The following is a 14,401-nucleotide window of genomic DNA, read 5'->3' as shown; positions in this document are numbered from 1 at the left end:
TTTTGCATTTCGTCTGCTAAGACTGCTCTCAATTACTCCAGTGCTCATAAAAACTGCTGATTTCAAGACTTCAACATCCTTTTTTTTCTCTTTTAAAACACTAAAAAAGATGGAAAGTAGTACTATTACCTAGTGGGTTAATATATTCTTTTTGCATCCTTCTACCCATATATCTCCAGTTTGATTCCTCACTGAAAATAGTTAATTACTACAGCTTGCCAGGTAATCATTTTAATTCCTAAAGATTATAGCCATGGCTATTTATTTTATAGTCTTCATTTAAGTAACTTGACAAGTAAAAGGGATGCAAACTGTCTCAGATCTGTGTGCAAATCATGCTATTGTTTATACTGACACCTCCCAGCAGTCTCTGAGCCTGCCTTCATTTGTGCATTTGTTTCTTGTGACAAACGCAATCATGGCTGGGCAATACCTGTCGCACGAAGTAATGAGCAGAACAGAAGCGCAGTGAGGTTAGCTTTGTGCTAAGGTGCTAAAATAATGCCCAGTGAGACAGCCAATTAATTGAATTTCCATACACACTACATTTATCTTATGGCAAAATACCATCCCGTGGGCACGGAACGCCCTGATTTGGTATCACAGCTTTTGGCAGACCATGATAATAAACTCAGGGCACACTTGGGACTGCAGCTGCCTTGGCAGCAAAGCTGAAGCAGGGAGAGAGAAATGCCGTTGATCCCTCACCAGTTTTAGGAAAGATGGAATTCAGAAGTTTAGAACAAAATTTAATCCACACCCCCCCATTTAAGAGGTTATTGCAGGTATTCTAACGAGGTCGCCCTGCTCAGTAGTGATCCCAAGTGTCTTAATTTAGATTGGATTTTAAAAACCTCCATTGAGAGTAAAAGCAGACAACGAAAGGAGAGCTGCCCTCGGGGTGCTGGCCAGGGTGGGCTCTTGGGAGACCAGAAGGATGGACGTGTGCTCCGTGGGCAGGACGGACACCGGGGCTCTCCTGGCAGCTCTGCCACTGGCAGCCATATGGACACGATTACCTGACATTTGTAAAAGCTGCAGCTGCCCACAGTTTGGAAAAGGTGACCAGACCCTCACCATGAGTCTACTCCCCTGACTAAAGCAAGAGCAATGCCACCACAGCTCTCGTACCTCACAGAAGTCGGCGTGACTGAATTCACAGGGATTCGTACAAAGCTTTAAATTTTTACAGCAAAAGCTTCTGTAGTAACAACGAGTGTGATGGAAACAATAATGAAATAAAGCTAAAGCAGTCAGTAATGTTAAAAAAATTATTGCTTCTGGACTAAGCGGGGGCTGATTCAGGGGACTTGCAGCATACTGCTGGCCACTGCTGGCGTAAGAGTGGGGCCACAGCGAGACACTGAATTCCTTCATGTTATATATGTGTTCCCAGCCCTCCAGTGTGTATCGATCCCTGTGAATTTGCTTCTTTATAGCAACCCAACAGCTACTCTACACCTCTTCTTTTTAATACCCCTGAGCCTTAACCACTAAAGAGTCGCGTCACTGGACTAATACACGATTTCACAAGCTTTTAGAAGCCAAGTTAAATTATTCTTGTGAGCATGCTTGGCTATGGTGGCGTCTTTTCTTCATATCATAAACCCAGTGTATATTGTACAGGTCATCCTTAAGGTACACACAAATCGGAATGAAGGAGCAGCACCAGAACCAGGCCTGCAGCCCAGGCCTGGAGAAGCAGAGCCCGCTTGCCTTTCCTACAGAGGGTGACTTGTGAGGGCACACGGTACATTAAACGGCTACTTCAGGTGGTGTCTGCGGCTGAGCTAGAAACTTAACCCAGCCCTCTCAAATCCTGCCAGGTATCCTGTACAGTTCAGCATCGTCCTTCAGCACAATACTTTTTGGGTGGCCATGCCATCTGGGGTGCACTGGAAGAGTCAGTATCAACTTGCAGCGTACTTCTGAGTGTTTATTTATATATGACGACTCCAACAAAGCTTTCAGAACGCTTAACTGTGGATGCTGAGCAAGGCAACCAACCTGACAGCTTCCTGTGCTAACATCTTTGAAAAGAAGGTGAGTGTTGGGAAGAACCAGGACAGGTATGTACCTCTTCATGTGTCCCACTAGCAAATGTACTCAAAGCCTTCACTCTGCTGAGGCCAGCTGTAGGGCAGTGGAATCTGCTAGGTGTCTTACAAGGCACAACTGAAATTCTGCTAAATTCTAGGAGAACGCGTGGAGAAAATGCTGTAATAAACCCTTTGAGCAAGTTGGATTGATTCAATCATTCAACAGCTGCACTGCAACTGCCCAGAGAGCACAGGTTTCTGGCACAGCCGTTTGGAATTCCTGCCAGCACACACTAGCTAGGTATCTGCAGCATTGCCTTGGCTAACAGCTCTAAAAGGGATCCTCTGGCCAGCCACAATCCATAGAAAAGTCATTTCCATGCTGCCAATCACAGAGCAACTTCAACTGCCTTAAAGAGAAACCTGAAATTTAATAAAAGATCTATTTATCTTTCTACAGAGTCATGAATATTTCTTTGGCTCTTATCACTAATTATTCAATATACGTGTGTCAAGAGCAACATTCCCTGCCTCTTCCCCTAGGCCATCCCCTCATCGTTCAGCAACATCTCTGTGCAGCAAAAGCCACAATCTGCCCTTGATAACAAATAAGTGTATCGCTCAGCAAGATCAAGAAGCAGTTGCTGCCTGCGGGTACTGCTGCAAAAAAAGCACTGATGCTGGCAGTGTTTATTTCAAGGGTGATGTGGATTTTCCCAGGCTAGTCTGCCTGGGGCAGGAAGGGCTCTCTGAACGGTCATTCACAGCTATGACTCTAGGACACTGTAATCTTAAGGACCTTGGGAGACCCTAGCAAAGCATTTATGTGGGATTTCAACCAGAGGAAATAAGCCAGAGTGCCATGGTGAAATCCAGGACAGCCCTGGGCAGGTAAGTCAGGCATTCAGAAAGAAACCTATATATCCTCGATGCATCTATCCTGAATTTCACCTGAGAAACTAGAAAAGTAGTTCTTGATCTGTGCATAGCAAGATACAGCGCAGCTACAGTAGACCTGAGACCACCGGGGCCACGTCTTCAGTGCAGATGTGACGTGCCTGTGACCTGCGGGTCCCATTATGCAGGTAAGAGAGACCTGCACCGTGCACACACAGATCAGCTGCCCATGCACGGTTTCTCTGGGGACAGATGGCAACTGCTTTTGCAGAGAAGCAGCTGGCTGATCAGGAAGCACAAGGAAAGCTGTGTGATCCTACTCCACAGTGTGACAAATCATGTGTTACACTGCCTGATGGGCTCCCAGGTCCCATCAAAGACGAGTGTCCATGCCTGGGTCCTTTGGTCCTATATATAGATGGTACTATTTGAGGAAGAAGAAAAGCTTCTTTGAGTGCCATTCTTCAGGCCTCGCAGCTGGAGGCACAGCTTCTGCAGAGAGGGAGGAACAAGAAGTTGCCTTCCTTCTGTTTTTCTTATGCATGAAGTTACCTTGATACAGGAGGTTGTACAGGTGCACTGAAGTCCTCCCACGCCTCGCTGTTTTTGTTGTTGCTCGGATGCTGGAGTCCCTTCCTTCCCCCCTGTTAATCACTGTCTCCAAGCTGCCTTTCAGAGACAGGAGCTACCCACGAGCGTAAAAGGCTGCCTGTGCTTTCCCCTCACGCTGGGTAGCAGAGGGCTGAGATGAAGGGGAACGCCAGAGGAGTAGAAAAATAGATAAAGGGAATTCTTCAGGAGAAGGACATACATTAGAGCATCCTGAGTGGAGAAAGTGACAGCCACAGATCACAGAGAAAAGAAAGGGAGAGACTGAAGAAAGGGTTCCAGTAGCAGTGGGTAGTTAAGGCTGCAGTGAAGGCAGTAGCTGTAGGTAAGGCTGTAATTAAGGTAGCAGCTGTAGTTAAGGCTGAGCGCTATTCTGCCATTAAAGCTTCAACTCAGTCATTTAGCTTTATATGAGAAAACTCAGCATCTAGCCCTCAGCCATCTTACAGTTGTTTACTCCTTGAGTGCAATTACATTTCCGGGGAATCTGCAAATCAGTTCATCAATTAATCCATCAGTTCAAATTATTAAGACTCGGAACCTTTAAGAGATCTTAATTTTAAAAAACGAAACAGACCCCTGTATTAAAAGGGCACAAAGATTGCAAAGTTAAGTATTCAGAAGTTAAGACTTGCTAAAGCAAAGCTTGCCAAGTTGACACTGCCCTCAGCGGTCAGCCAGGCGGGCCGGGGACATGCTGCTGTCCCCAACACCTCTGCTCTGCTCGTGGCCGACGTCGGGAAGTCTGTACAACGTGGGGAAGTTCAGCGCCATGAAGGACAAGCCTGGGATAGAGGCAGCTGACTGACGGACTGGAGAACCAAATTCTCTCTGCCCCTGCCACAGAACCCTTCTGTGAAAGAAAATGAACAGGTGCCTTAAACTGAGATGCTCACAGGTAATTATAAGTTGCAGGTTCCCCGTTTTCAAACTCACAGTGTGACACATCTGAAGTTTGATTTATGGCGTTCAGAAGTGTGCGGAGCCGCGGCTGTGGTCGGTAGGACTCTGCTCTCCCAGCAAAGGACTGTTATCAGGCCCTGAGTATTCTGATACCAGGACCCAGAGCATCCAACTGGTTGTTAATTTTGAGTTTCATTTTGCAGAATCATGTGTCCTCATATAAATCAGATCAATGTGGCAAACATAATACGAGAACAGTCTACTTCATATTTGTAAACCTAAGACACTATGATGAAAATCCTACCTAGCATTCATAGCAAGGCTTGAATGCAGTGAGCAGAAATTATGAATGGATCCATAAAATGAATGATGAGGAAAAATCAAATATTAAAAAGCTGTTTATTCAAAAAAGCACACCATCCAAACACCAAATGAGGCAAAGATTTGTTGGGGAAAAGCTGTACAAGCTCGTAATTAATGGCCATACGCTAATGTGCATGGGCTAAGTTAATGTTATGCTGGCAATCTGAAGAATAGCACATCTTAAATTCTCAGTTCTTGATTTGGCAGACTTAAACCTCTTTTACCATACCCTGGGATGTATTATAGGGGAGGCTGGTATTAACAGTTATTAATAAGGTTGTCAGGTATTTCCCTTTATAATCCTCATTTTAAGTTGCTTATGACTTACAATCAATTTAACAACTTAACAACAATTTTCCTTGCTTTTTGTCTGCCTCAGACTGGTTTCATGTTTGTGTGTGCATGCTACCTAAGCCTAATCTAAATTAAATGTTTTTTCCCATAACAAAGGGAAAATTTCTATATCCTCAACTGCAAAGGGAAAACTTGAATATTTGTTTGCATCCTCTAGAAAAATGTACTCAAACTGCCACTAGAAAACTGCAGTTTGCATTTACTAGCTAAAACACTCTGCAGCATCAGGATCAAAATTCTACCTGCACTGTTAACACTTCACAGAACAGTTCTACCTGAAACCGACACTGTGAGCTGGCAGCTCATATCACAAGGTACCAAACCTCAAACCAAAGGGAGTGCAAAACCAACAGGAAACAGATCTAGGATTGACAGCAACTGACTGGGACAACCAGGTAGGGGAAACTAAAGCTGGAACCTAAAAAGGATCTGGGATCTGAGGCCAAATATGGAGCTGAAATGACTGGGAGAAGTTGGCAAGACTGGAGTGTAAATCAGGGAAGGAGACGGAAACAGAGTGCTGGGAATCAAAGATCTCCATGAGATGGGGTAAAAAGTACTAATTCTGGCATTTCCAATCTTAAGAGTCTAAATTTGAAACCCTAACAGTAAGTGGATGCAGGACATCTGCGTATGTTTTGGACAACATGCACCCATTTATTATAAAGGGGAAAGGATACAGAATCAATCATAGAATCGTTTGGGTTGGAAGGGACCTTAAAGATCATCTGGTTCCAACCCTCCTGCCATGGGCAGGGACACCTGCCACCGGACCATGTGCAGCATCTTGTCTTGTCATTAAAATCAGAAATGCTGCTTGGACACCGAGGTGTGTGGCAAGTGTGTGGCTCTTCTGAATTAACGGCTCATCACAGGTGTGCTGACACACCAAACACAGATGTAAGGGAATCTGGAGCTAGACGACCTCTGGTAGCATTTCTAACAAACACACAGTGCATTGGTTGTTATAAATACCCTGAGCTAAAAACGAGCCAGTCATCAGTCCTAATGAGAATACGTCCTTTTTCGTCTGATCGATCCAGGCAATCTGTGGGTCTGCAAAGTGCTGCTAGGAATTGCTAGCGAGAGCTGGGAGCAGGGTAATCGTGCTGGAGTTGGAAGTTGCTGTTTTCTGCCATTACGCCACTGACAGGTGCGAGGCTTTCTTCTCACTCTCAGTGAAATCCTAACCAGCATCGCTCGTCCCACATGCACACAGCTTTCTGTGTCAGGCCAGGGGTTCTTCTACAGAGACACCAACACGGGGAAACTGTTGCATACAGTCAGTTGTGGGAATGTCAGCAGTGGTCTCAGCCTCCGCACTGACTGCCTCTGCAGAGATGGGAGCTGGTGCTGGAGAAAGCTCCATGTTCATGTCAGCTCTGGCTGGCTCTTGGTCGGGATACGTTTGGAGGCAGGGAGCACAGAGACTGGTACTGCTGTGGGCTCTCAGCCACCTGGCAGTGTGCAGTAATCTCCGTGCAGTAGGACTCAGCGTTTCAAAGCTGTGATGAGTGAAACAGAAGCGAAGAGATGGCAAAAAGGTTTCTGCAAGGGGCAATGAGGAATTTGGAAGGATCTTTGCAAACTCACAAGAATTGTAACTCAACAGTTTCCTCTTAAAATCCTTCATTTTAGCCACAGGCCCTCTTAGTTCAGGAAAAGGGAACAAGGCTCAGGGAATGCCCCAACCGTTTCTACTTTTCCAAGACTCCTATAGAAATGACTGCAATTTATGTTCAGAGCAACTTGAGCACTGCAATGACTCGCTAAGATGGAGAACTGAAGCAGAGAAAGGTAATTTATCTTGTCTAAGACCACCCTGAATGCCTTCAGCAGAGACAGAAATCAAGCTCAGATCACCTGGGTCTCAGTCCTGAGGTTTAACCATGAGGCACTCGCTCTTCTTGCCTAGTGACAACTCAGGATAGATTGGACAGTATCTACCATTCTGAAACGCTGCAAGGCAGCAGGCTGGGGAGAACTGTGGAAAGAGACGGGGAGTGTCTCTGCATGCCATTGCCTGGATGGGTAAAGAGGAGGAAAAGCCAAAGAGATCTAAAATACTAGCAGCAGCATCCTACCGCATCTTCTGCTTCTCCCTTGTCCGCTGTTTGCTCGCAGACCTCCCCTGCTCCTGGAGGAACGCAGAGACTCACTGTGTTACTTTGGCATTGCAAGGACCATCGCTCCGTGAGACTGCCTCGCTGTGCAATGTCTGCCATAAACAGAATTACTCCCGCAGACCCTACACACAGCTCCTCTTCCCCTCAAGGGTCTAAAGCCACGTGTTTAAAATGATGGCTTATTCCTCTGTGCTGCGTATATGCAGGATTCCCACAATATACATTTCCAGTAATGGGGATTCATTACAATCAAGGCCTAACGTGCAGTCTGTCAGTGACAAATTATGTCAATGAAACAGCAAGTCCATCCTTACCTCCCTCTCCTACACAAACACAACTGGACTGAACTTTTGATTGTTTCCCCCAGGTAGGCACCAGTGCTGGAGAAAGCCATGCAGATGCGAGGAGCAGCTCTCAGAAAACACTAACTCTGAGGTATGCAATACAGCATACTTTAGGCTACGATATTATCTTCACGAGGCCAGACATGGCTCTATGGTGACCTACAGCCTACCCAAACTTTGGACTAAACTTAGCACTTCACTTGTGACAGCAAAGAATTTTTGATTGCACTGTGCTGCGCTGACAAAGTTAGCTGCATCACACGGCTCAACCCCATCTGATCCTCCCACTCTGACTGACAGAAATACCTGGAGACTCCTTGTGTGACTGTCAATGGAAATGTTACAGTTTCATCTCATTATCAGTGTTCACAGCACAGATAAAACCATTCTGGAAATTAACTTCTGGGTGCACGGAGGAGCATCTCATTAAAGCTCTGTACCTCAGCCATGATTCACTCTGTTTTGCTCCTTTTCATGCTGGCTGAAAGTACCAGCTACAGGGGTAGGTAAAACTGTTGCCTTGAAAAGCTCTGAGGTTGGTTACTGTGTGTGCTCCAAGGGAAAGGGAGTCATAACTGGATTGCCTTTCTTTGTGAACAGTGCGGCATATTGTTATATACTCCTTCCTTCCTTCCTTCCTCCCTTCACCCCCCAAACCAGAGAGATCACAAGACACCAGTATCAGCCATGCTGGGCTCCATGCCAGGAGAATTAATGAAGTGGTGTAATAGCTCACACGGAGGCCTAGTGATTGGCACCACACTTAAAATGCATCTGCAAGGCAGGAGATCATAGCGTTGCTGCTGTGTTCTGTTTATTACAGGCACATCTCTTCCGTCCCATTGATTTCTTTACTATCGCGTTTTAAGGCCGCAGTGTGGGGGCTGGCTCTGCTTGAAGCACGGAGGTTTGAATTCCAGCACAGCTTATGGGAAGGAGCTCTCTCTTTGAGACTCTAGACCTGGATGACAGAGCCCGGTGCTAACAAGAACAGGAACCCTACCGAGAGGTTCCCAAGGAGTTTGAAAAATCTTACAGGGCAATGTGAGCCCAGGTTGGTTTTTATACTTCCTCTTGTTCTTTCCATGGAAGCAAGTGGGGAAATTTTCTGTAAAGAGCGTAGAGGCGTTGTGGTAACTGCAGGGAGGACTTCATTTCCTAATCTAGGGGGGAGGTTTGAATGCAGCTACAAGCAACAGAGGTGCAGACTTGTAGCCCCTTGCTTTTCATCTGTGTTGTTAAGAGGTCAAATCTTGACTTGACACAGACAGAAGGAACGGGTGGATCTCAGTGTACTCATCAACCAGCATTCGATCACGTCATGAACTTCAAATAATTTTGCTATCCATTATTCATGACTTGGAAAGCAGAGCTGTGCAGCTCAGGACTGAGAGGCAGTGGCTGGGCTGTGCAGGGGACCACGATGGCTCCACGGCTGCCCCGGCTGCCTGGGCTCAGAGCACGGACTGAAGGAACACGAACTGCAACCCGCTGGGGCCGCGGCGGGCCTGGAGTCACCGGAGTCACCGGGCCGAAGCCAGGGACAGTAGGTCTGGATGGGAGGAGGCGGAAATCTGCCGGTACTGTCTGCAGCTCCAGTTGCTGCTGGATGCTGTAGCAAATTCAGACACAGCTGAAAGCTGGCGCAGTGGTGCCAGGCTGCAGCAGCTCAGTGCAGCTGCTGCTCTTGCTACAGCTCAGCGCAGCAGCCCCCTGCACAGTCAGCATGGCACCAAGGCTCACCTCTGGGGGGCTTAGGGGGCAGGGTCCAGTGGTGCCTCTAGAGGTGATGGTGATGAGAGGGCACTGCCCTCAGGGAGCGCGTCCCCAGCCAAGGACCCAGGATTTGCTCAGCTCTTGGGCTTATTATTGCTGGCTCCCTTAGAAATACCTAGAAAGGTCTTGAATTGCTGTGGAAATGTTTTTAGATTGCCCCTGCAATAATCCTCCCAGCAGTCTCGCCTTGCTTGTAATTGCAAAGGACCCTGCTGCAGCCATGCATCACATCAACTTACTGTCTTGCTGGGAAATAACGATGCATGGTGTAAGTCTGCAGGTCTTTACTGAAACCCTTACTATAGACAACTTTCGTCTGGAAGCTATCACTCATTTTTGCAACATGTTCTGTGACACTTACCCACAACTGGTTTCTAACAAGCTGTCCCCAACCTGCAGTGATGCCATCCCAAAGTCTGCTATCCGGATGTTGTTCTTTTCATCCAGCAGAAGGTTTTCTGGTTTTAAGTCCCTGTGGCTGTAAAGAGAGGATCAAAATGTGAGTTAAATTATCCACGACAGCTTTCCCACTCCAAAACTTGTTCCTTACCCAGCACAGCATCCAACCTATTACATTTTAATTGATTTCAGGTTTTTTGCTGTCCCAGGCAGGAGAACACACATACCCAATATCCAGCCTTTGCAGTACTCTAAACACCCCCCAAATGCCCACTCCTGATGAATGCAAGGCTTGAGCCTGCAGTGTACTGCCAGGAAACGAAAATCTTCAACTTCCAGCAATACCAACACAATCTGAGGGAGAGACTGAGAGAAATAGTTAGGAGGAGAGTTTCAGCTTGGATTTAGGGCTGATACACTCCATCACATGCCTTGAGGTAGGAGGCAACACCATCAATACATTCTGTCAACAACAGGGAACAAAAGGAGCGATATCTAGAGAAAAAAAACATCCTTGATGTAAATGCTACTGCAAAAAGCCCCTATTAGGAGTTGTTTACATAGGCACATGGCTTTGAAATAATTTTGGGTAATTAGGTCTGATAGAGAAATCCCTTCAGCCCAGCACTGCTTATAACTGAGGGCGCCAGCAGTGGGAAATTAAGCGAGAGGATTCCCTCCTTTCCATCAAAGCTCGATTCTCTTATTATTTGGTAACATGGGAAGAGCCAGGCAGCCATGACCTTCAGGATGGCAACTCCTGCTTTCAATCAAAGGTTTCATAATTGGCTAGTTTATTAATCTCCATTATCCGCAGCCAACACCACTGTGCAGCCACGTCTGCTTCTTAGTACTCAAGTGCTTCTGTACAACTATAACATTTACATGATTTTATATCCAAAGACAAAAATCTCGCACAAAATTTGTGATGACTTTGCTTTTTCCCTCCTTTTTATTTGCAACTCTCAAAGAGTCACAGAGATGAGAGAAGCACTTTGAGCAGACTAAAGCAGCAGCTCTTTTCTTGGTTTTGCCTATGAGTAGGCAAAACGAGCCTTTGATGTCTTGCTAATAAAAGGTCCAGATAGGAGCACCGACACCTCGCAGGCAGAGCGGCCAGCTCTGGTGGCCAGTCACAGCTGGAACCTGTGGAACATGGGCAGCTGACAACACGTGCAAGGATCAGGCAAACAACAGTCATTTGCAACAAGGGGTCACTAAAACCATCACCCTGACCAGAAACCGAACTCAGTAAAAGAACCAGCGTTAGGACAGTCTAGTCCAGTGACACCCACGACGCAAGGCAGCCTTATCGTCAAGCCATGTCCTCTTCACTTTTTAAGACGTTCCTCTAGCACTCCTCCTGTACCAAAGTGTACCAAAGTACCTCTACGCCACTGTAAAGAAGGACAGTCTCTGCCTTCTCAGAGAAACACGAGAGGTACGACAATGTCTTGGAAATTATCTCCCCTGATCTGACGAGAAGATGGGAATGATCAGTTAGAGACAACTGGTGAACAACGCACAGTGATTCTGTGCAAAACCAGAGCACACTGGAACAGCACAGCTGGGGAGTGTAACAGGTGTTTCCAAGGGAGACTTCCAGCAAAACAGCACACATTCAAAGCAGGCACTGTCATTTACCTTATCACCGAGTCCTATGTTTCCTTCCCCCCTCACTTTTTTAAAAAGCATAGAATTTGGTCTCCAATCTTATATAAACAGGATGAACCCTGCATGTTAACGTGGCCTTGTTAACCATGGGCAGACAATCCAGTAGATAACGGTGCCATTCAGATTTGCACATATTTTCATCTGACAGAGCAAAGGTGCTTTATCAAATCTATCTTTCTCATAGAAATCAAAGTTTCAAGGTAACTGGAGACAGGATACTTATTAGCCATATAATAACTATCAAGATAGTCATACCTACTTGACAAAAAAGGCATGAGATCAGTGACAAGGAGATGTTCCAGAGGCAGTGAATGACCAAAAGAACCCCTGCATGCCACCATCAAGGACAGCAGTCCTGGACAAACGCAAGATCATCAACATCTGCCAAATGTGAACACGCTGCAGCTGCAAAAGTGCAATGGAGAGCTCACAGTCCTGAGGCAAGCTGGGCAAGCTGGGCACTAATGAGACAGTAGTGTGTGATTTAATCTTTCCTCCAGCAGACATCCTGGACAGTTCTCATCTTGCAACTGGTTTCATTAACGAGGTGCTGGGAAGATCTCATCTGACTGGGGAGATGCCCTGAAGTTCTCCTGTCTGAGGACAGTGGCAAGTAACAGCTCCCTGTAAAGCGAGCAGTGCCTGTTTGATGTGATGAAACAAGAAACCTCCCCATAGCTCCGGTGTGTCCTTCTGCTGTGCAGTGTGTGGTTTTTCAGTGGCTGTGGTTGGTTTCCAGTCTTGACCACTGCTCCTGGCTGACTGCTGGACAGGTAACATGGTGCAGAAGCTGAGGGTGCTGCTGTCTGTGCCTGTTCCACTGTTTGTGCCCCGACTGATATCACTCATACACGTTCAATCTATAGCAGGCAGACTGCTGGCATGTGCCTTTTGTACCTAAAATTTGAAATTCTTTGCTTATACTAAACTCATGTAGTTCTTTTAGAAAGAAGAAAGAGAACTTGAAGGAACGATCAAGGCAGAGCACGACCTAAGTACAGGATGTCCACAAGCGTTTCTCCAGCCTGGATGCATGCTCACTATAACACATGTTATTTCAGGAAAATAGTGCAGCTAAAGGAAATGCAAAACTGTTCCCCTTCCGTGCCCCAGAGCTACCAGCCTTAGCAGACCTGCCACAGGCCCTGCCTGGAGTGGAACCTATGTGAACCTTGAGCCAACCCCACTCCCAGTCCACCAAGAGGCAAAAGGAAGGGACGACACCTCTGAAAATGAGAGCAGGATTCACTGGTGGAAAGGAGTCTCTGCCTCCCTATTTCATCCCGTCTTTGCATCAGCTGGGATCCACAGACAGATAGTTTTAGGCCTGGGTTATTAGGGAGAATCGAGTGGGATGATCAGGTTCCTATAAAGTGGTCAATATATTCAGGGTTTTTTTAGAGAGCCACTGCAAAGGAGAGAGGGAAAAGGGGGAGCCACCATCCACATTCCAAACACGGAGTAAGCCAAACCTCCTCTGCTGTGCGATGCTCTTCCATGAATGCTCAGCCTGCAGGGGCTGATGGTGGTCTTCAGGCAGAGGTCCTGACCCACCTCCCAGAGGGCATTCTGAAAGCTTTAAATTGGGACCTGGGGATCTGTGGGACTGGGATAGTATGTGTGAAAGGAAACCTGGGGTGGCAACACACCTTAAAGCTTTTTTTTTCTTTTTTGTCCTCTGGACACTCACCAAAATAAAAGCAGGAAAAATTATCAGCTCTCCACTATAGCCCACTGAGCAGAGAGGAGAGTGGGGACTCCGTCAGGAATTGTTACATTCATTGCTGACTGGGCCCTAAAATACAGGAACTGTCATACCACAGTTTTGCATTTCTCTGACCCTCCTCCACCCCTCTTTCAACACAGTCCCTAGTGCCCGGTACGGATGGTTTGCACAGGAATGTCATGGTAGCCTCAGTATTTGTTTTATATTGTGCCAGCACCCCTCTCAGAGATCAAGGTGCTGGTGGGATCAGGCAGTTGCTTGCACATTCAACCACAAGAGAATTTTATGCCCCAATGAAAATTTTCTTCCAGCTGGAACATTTCTCTGCTATCCATCTTTAGACCACTTCGAATTTGCCGAGGCAGCATCCTGGGGGGATAGAAGTCAGGCCAGGAGTCTGCACCACAGTGGCAGAACCAGCATCACTGCCACCGAAAATGAGACAGTGAAATGCATTTACATTTCCCATCTTTGTATTGCCAGCTTTTCAAACGCCAGAAGGAAGGGAGAGGAACATATGGGAATAGGGAAGGTTTGTTATAATTTACCTAAGAGCCCAGCAGCCTGGATAGCCTCATGCATTCATATTTGGGAAGAATTCTCTTGTGCCAAAATCAAACAAAACAAAACAAAACAAAAATCCCACCGTATGTGGTAATTACTTGGCATTAATGGAACATTGCAGAGTAAATGCATTTAATTTGGTCCCATTCCAGCTGATCTCTCTGGCTCTCCATGTCTTATATGACCGCATCAACTCCTCTCTCTGCAGGTGAACAGAGGACTCGTTACCCTTTCCTTGTTCGAAAGGCTCTAAAGCTGTAGGGGCTTTATCACATGGCTGGAAAATCAGAAGAGAAGAAAGCACCTTCTTTATTGACAAACACGGCAAACTCTCCTATTGAGCCCTGCATGTGCTGAGAAAGAACATGAAAGAGAAATGCAGCACTGCAGAAGCAGTCAGTGCAACCCTGATTGAGGGTGGCCACAGACTCCCAGAGCTTCTCAGCCAAGACAACAGAGCAAGAAGTTAGTACCAGGAGCCTGCGTATGGCAGGCTTTCGAAGGGAGAGCGCGTGAGTAGAAGCTGTGACAGGGGAAGCACACACTGTCAGCCTCTCTGCAACGTCCCTCTTTCACAGATGCCAGCAAAGGCTGTACAATTCTCTTACAGAACAAGACGGATACAGA

At 46.5% G+C, this 14,401-nt stretch overlaps 1 protein-coding gene across 18 annotated transcripts in view; it reads right to left on the bottom strand.

Annotated features, from left to right (window-relative positions):
• BRSK2 (BR serine/threonine kinase 2) overlaps nucleotides 1-14,401 on the bottom strand; it is a 316,099-nt gene that overhangs the window by 72,565 nt on the left and 229,133 nt on the right. For all 18 annotated transcript variants that reach the window (XM_080405930.1, XM_080405931.1, XM_080405933.1 and 15 more), the window contains exon 5: nucleotides 9,773-9,889. In XM_080405930.1, the coding sequence (XP_080262056.1) occupies nucleotides 9,773-9,889 (117 nt within the window). The remainder of the gene's footprint in view (nucleotides 1-9,772; nucleotides 9,890-14,401) is intronic.

Source organism: Falco punctatus, assembly GCF_963210335.1.
Source record: "Falco punctatus genome assembly, chromosome: 10".
In the NCBI taxonomy this organism is placed as follows: Eukaryota; Metazoa; Chordata; class Aves; order Falconiformes; family Falconidae; genus Falco; species Falco punctatus.
Note: the sequence above shows the minus strand (reverse complement) of the source record. Positions and strands in the feature narration are given on the sequence as shown.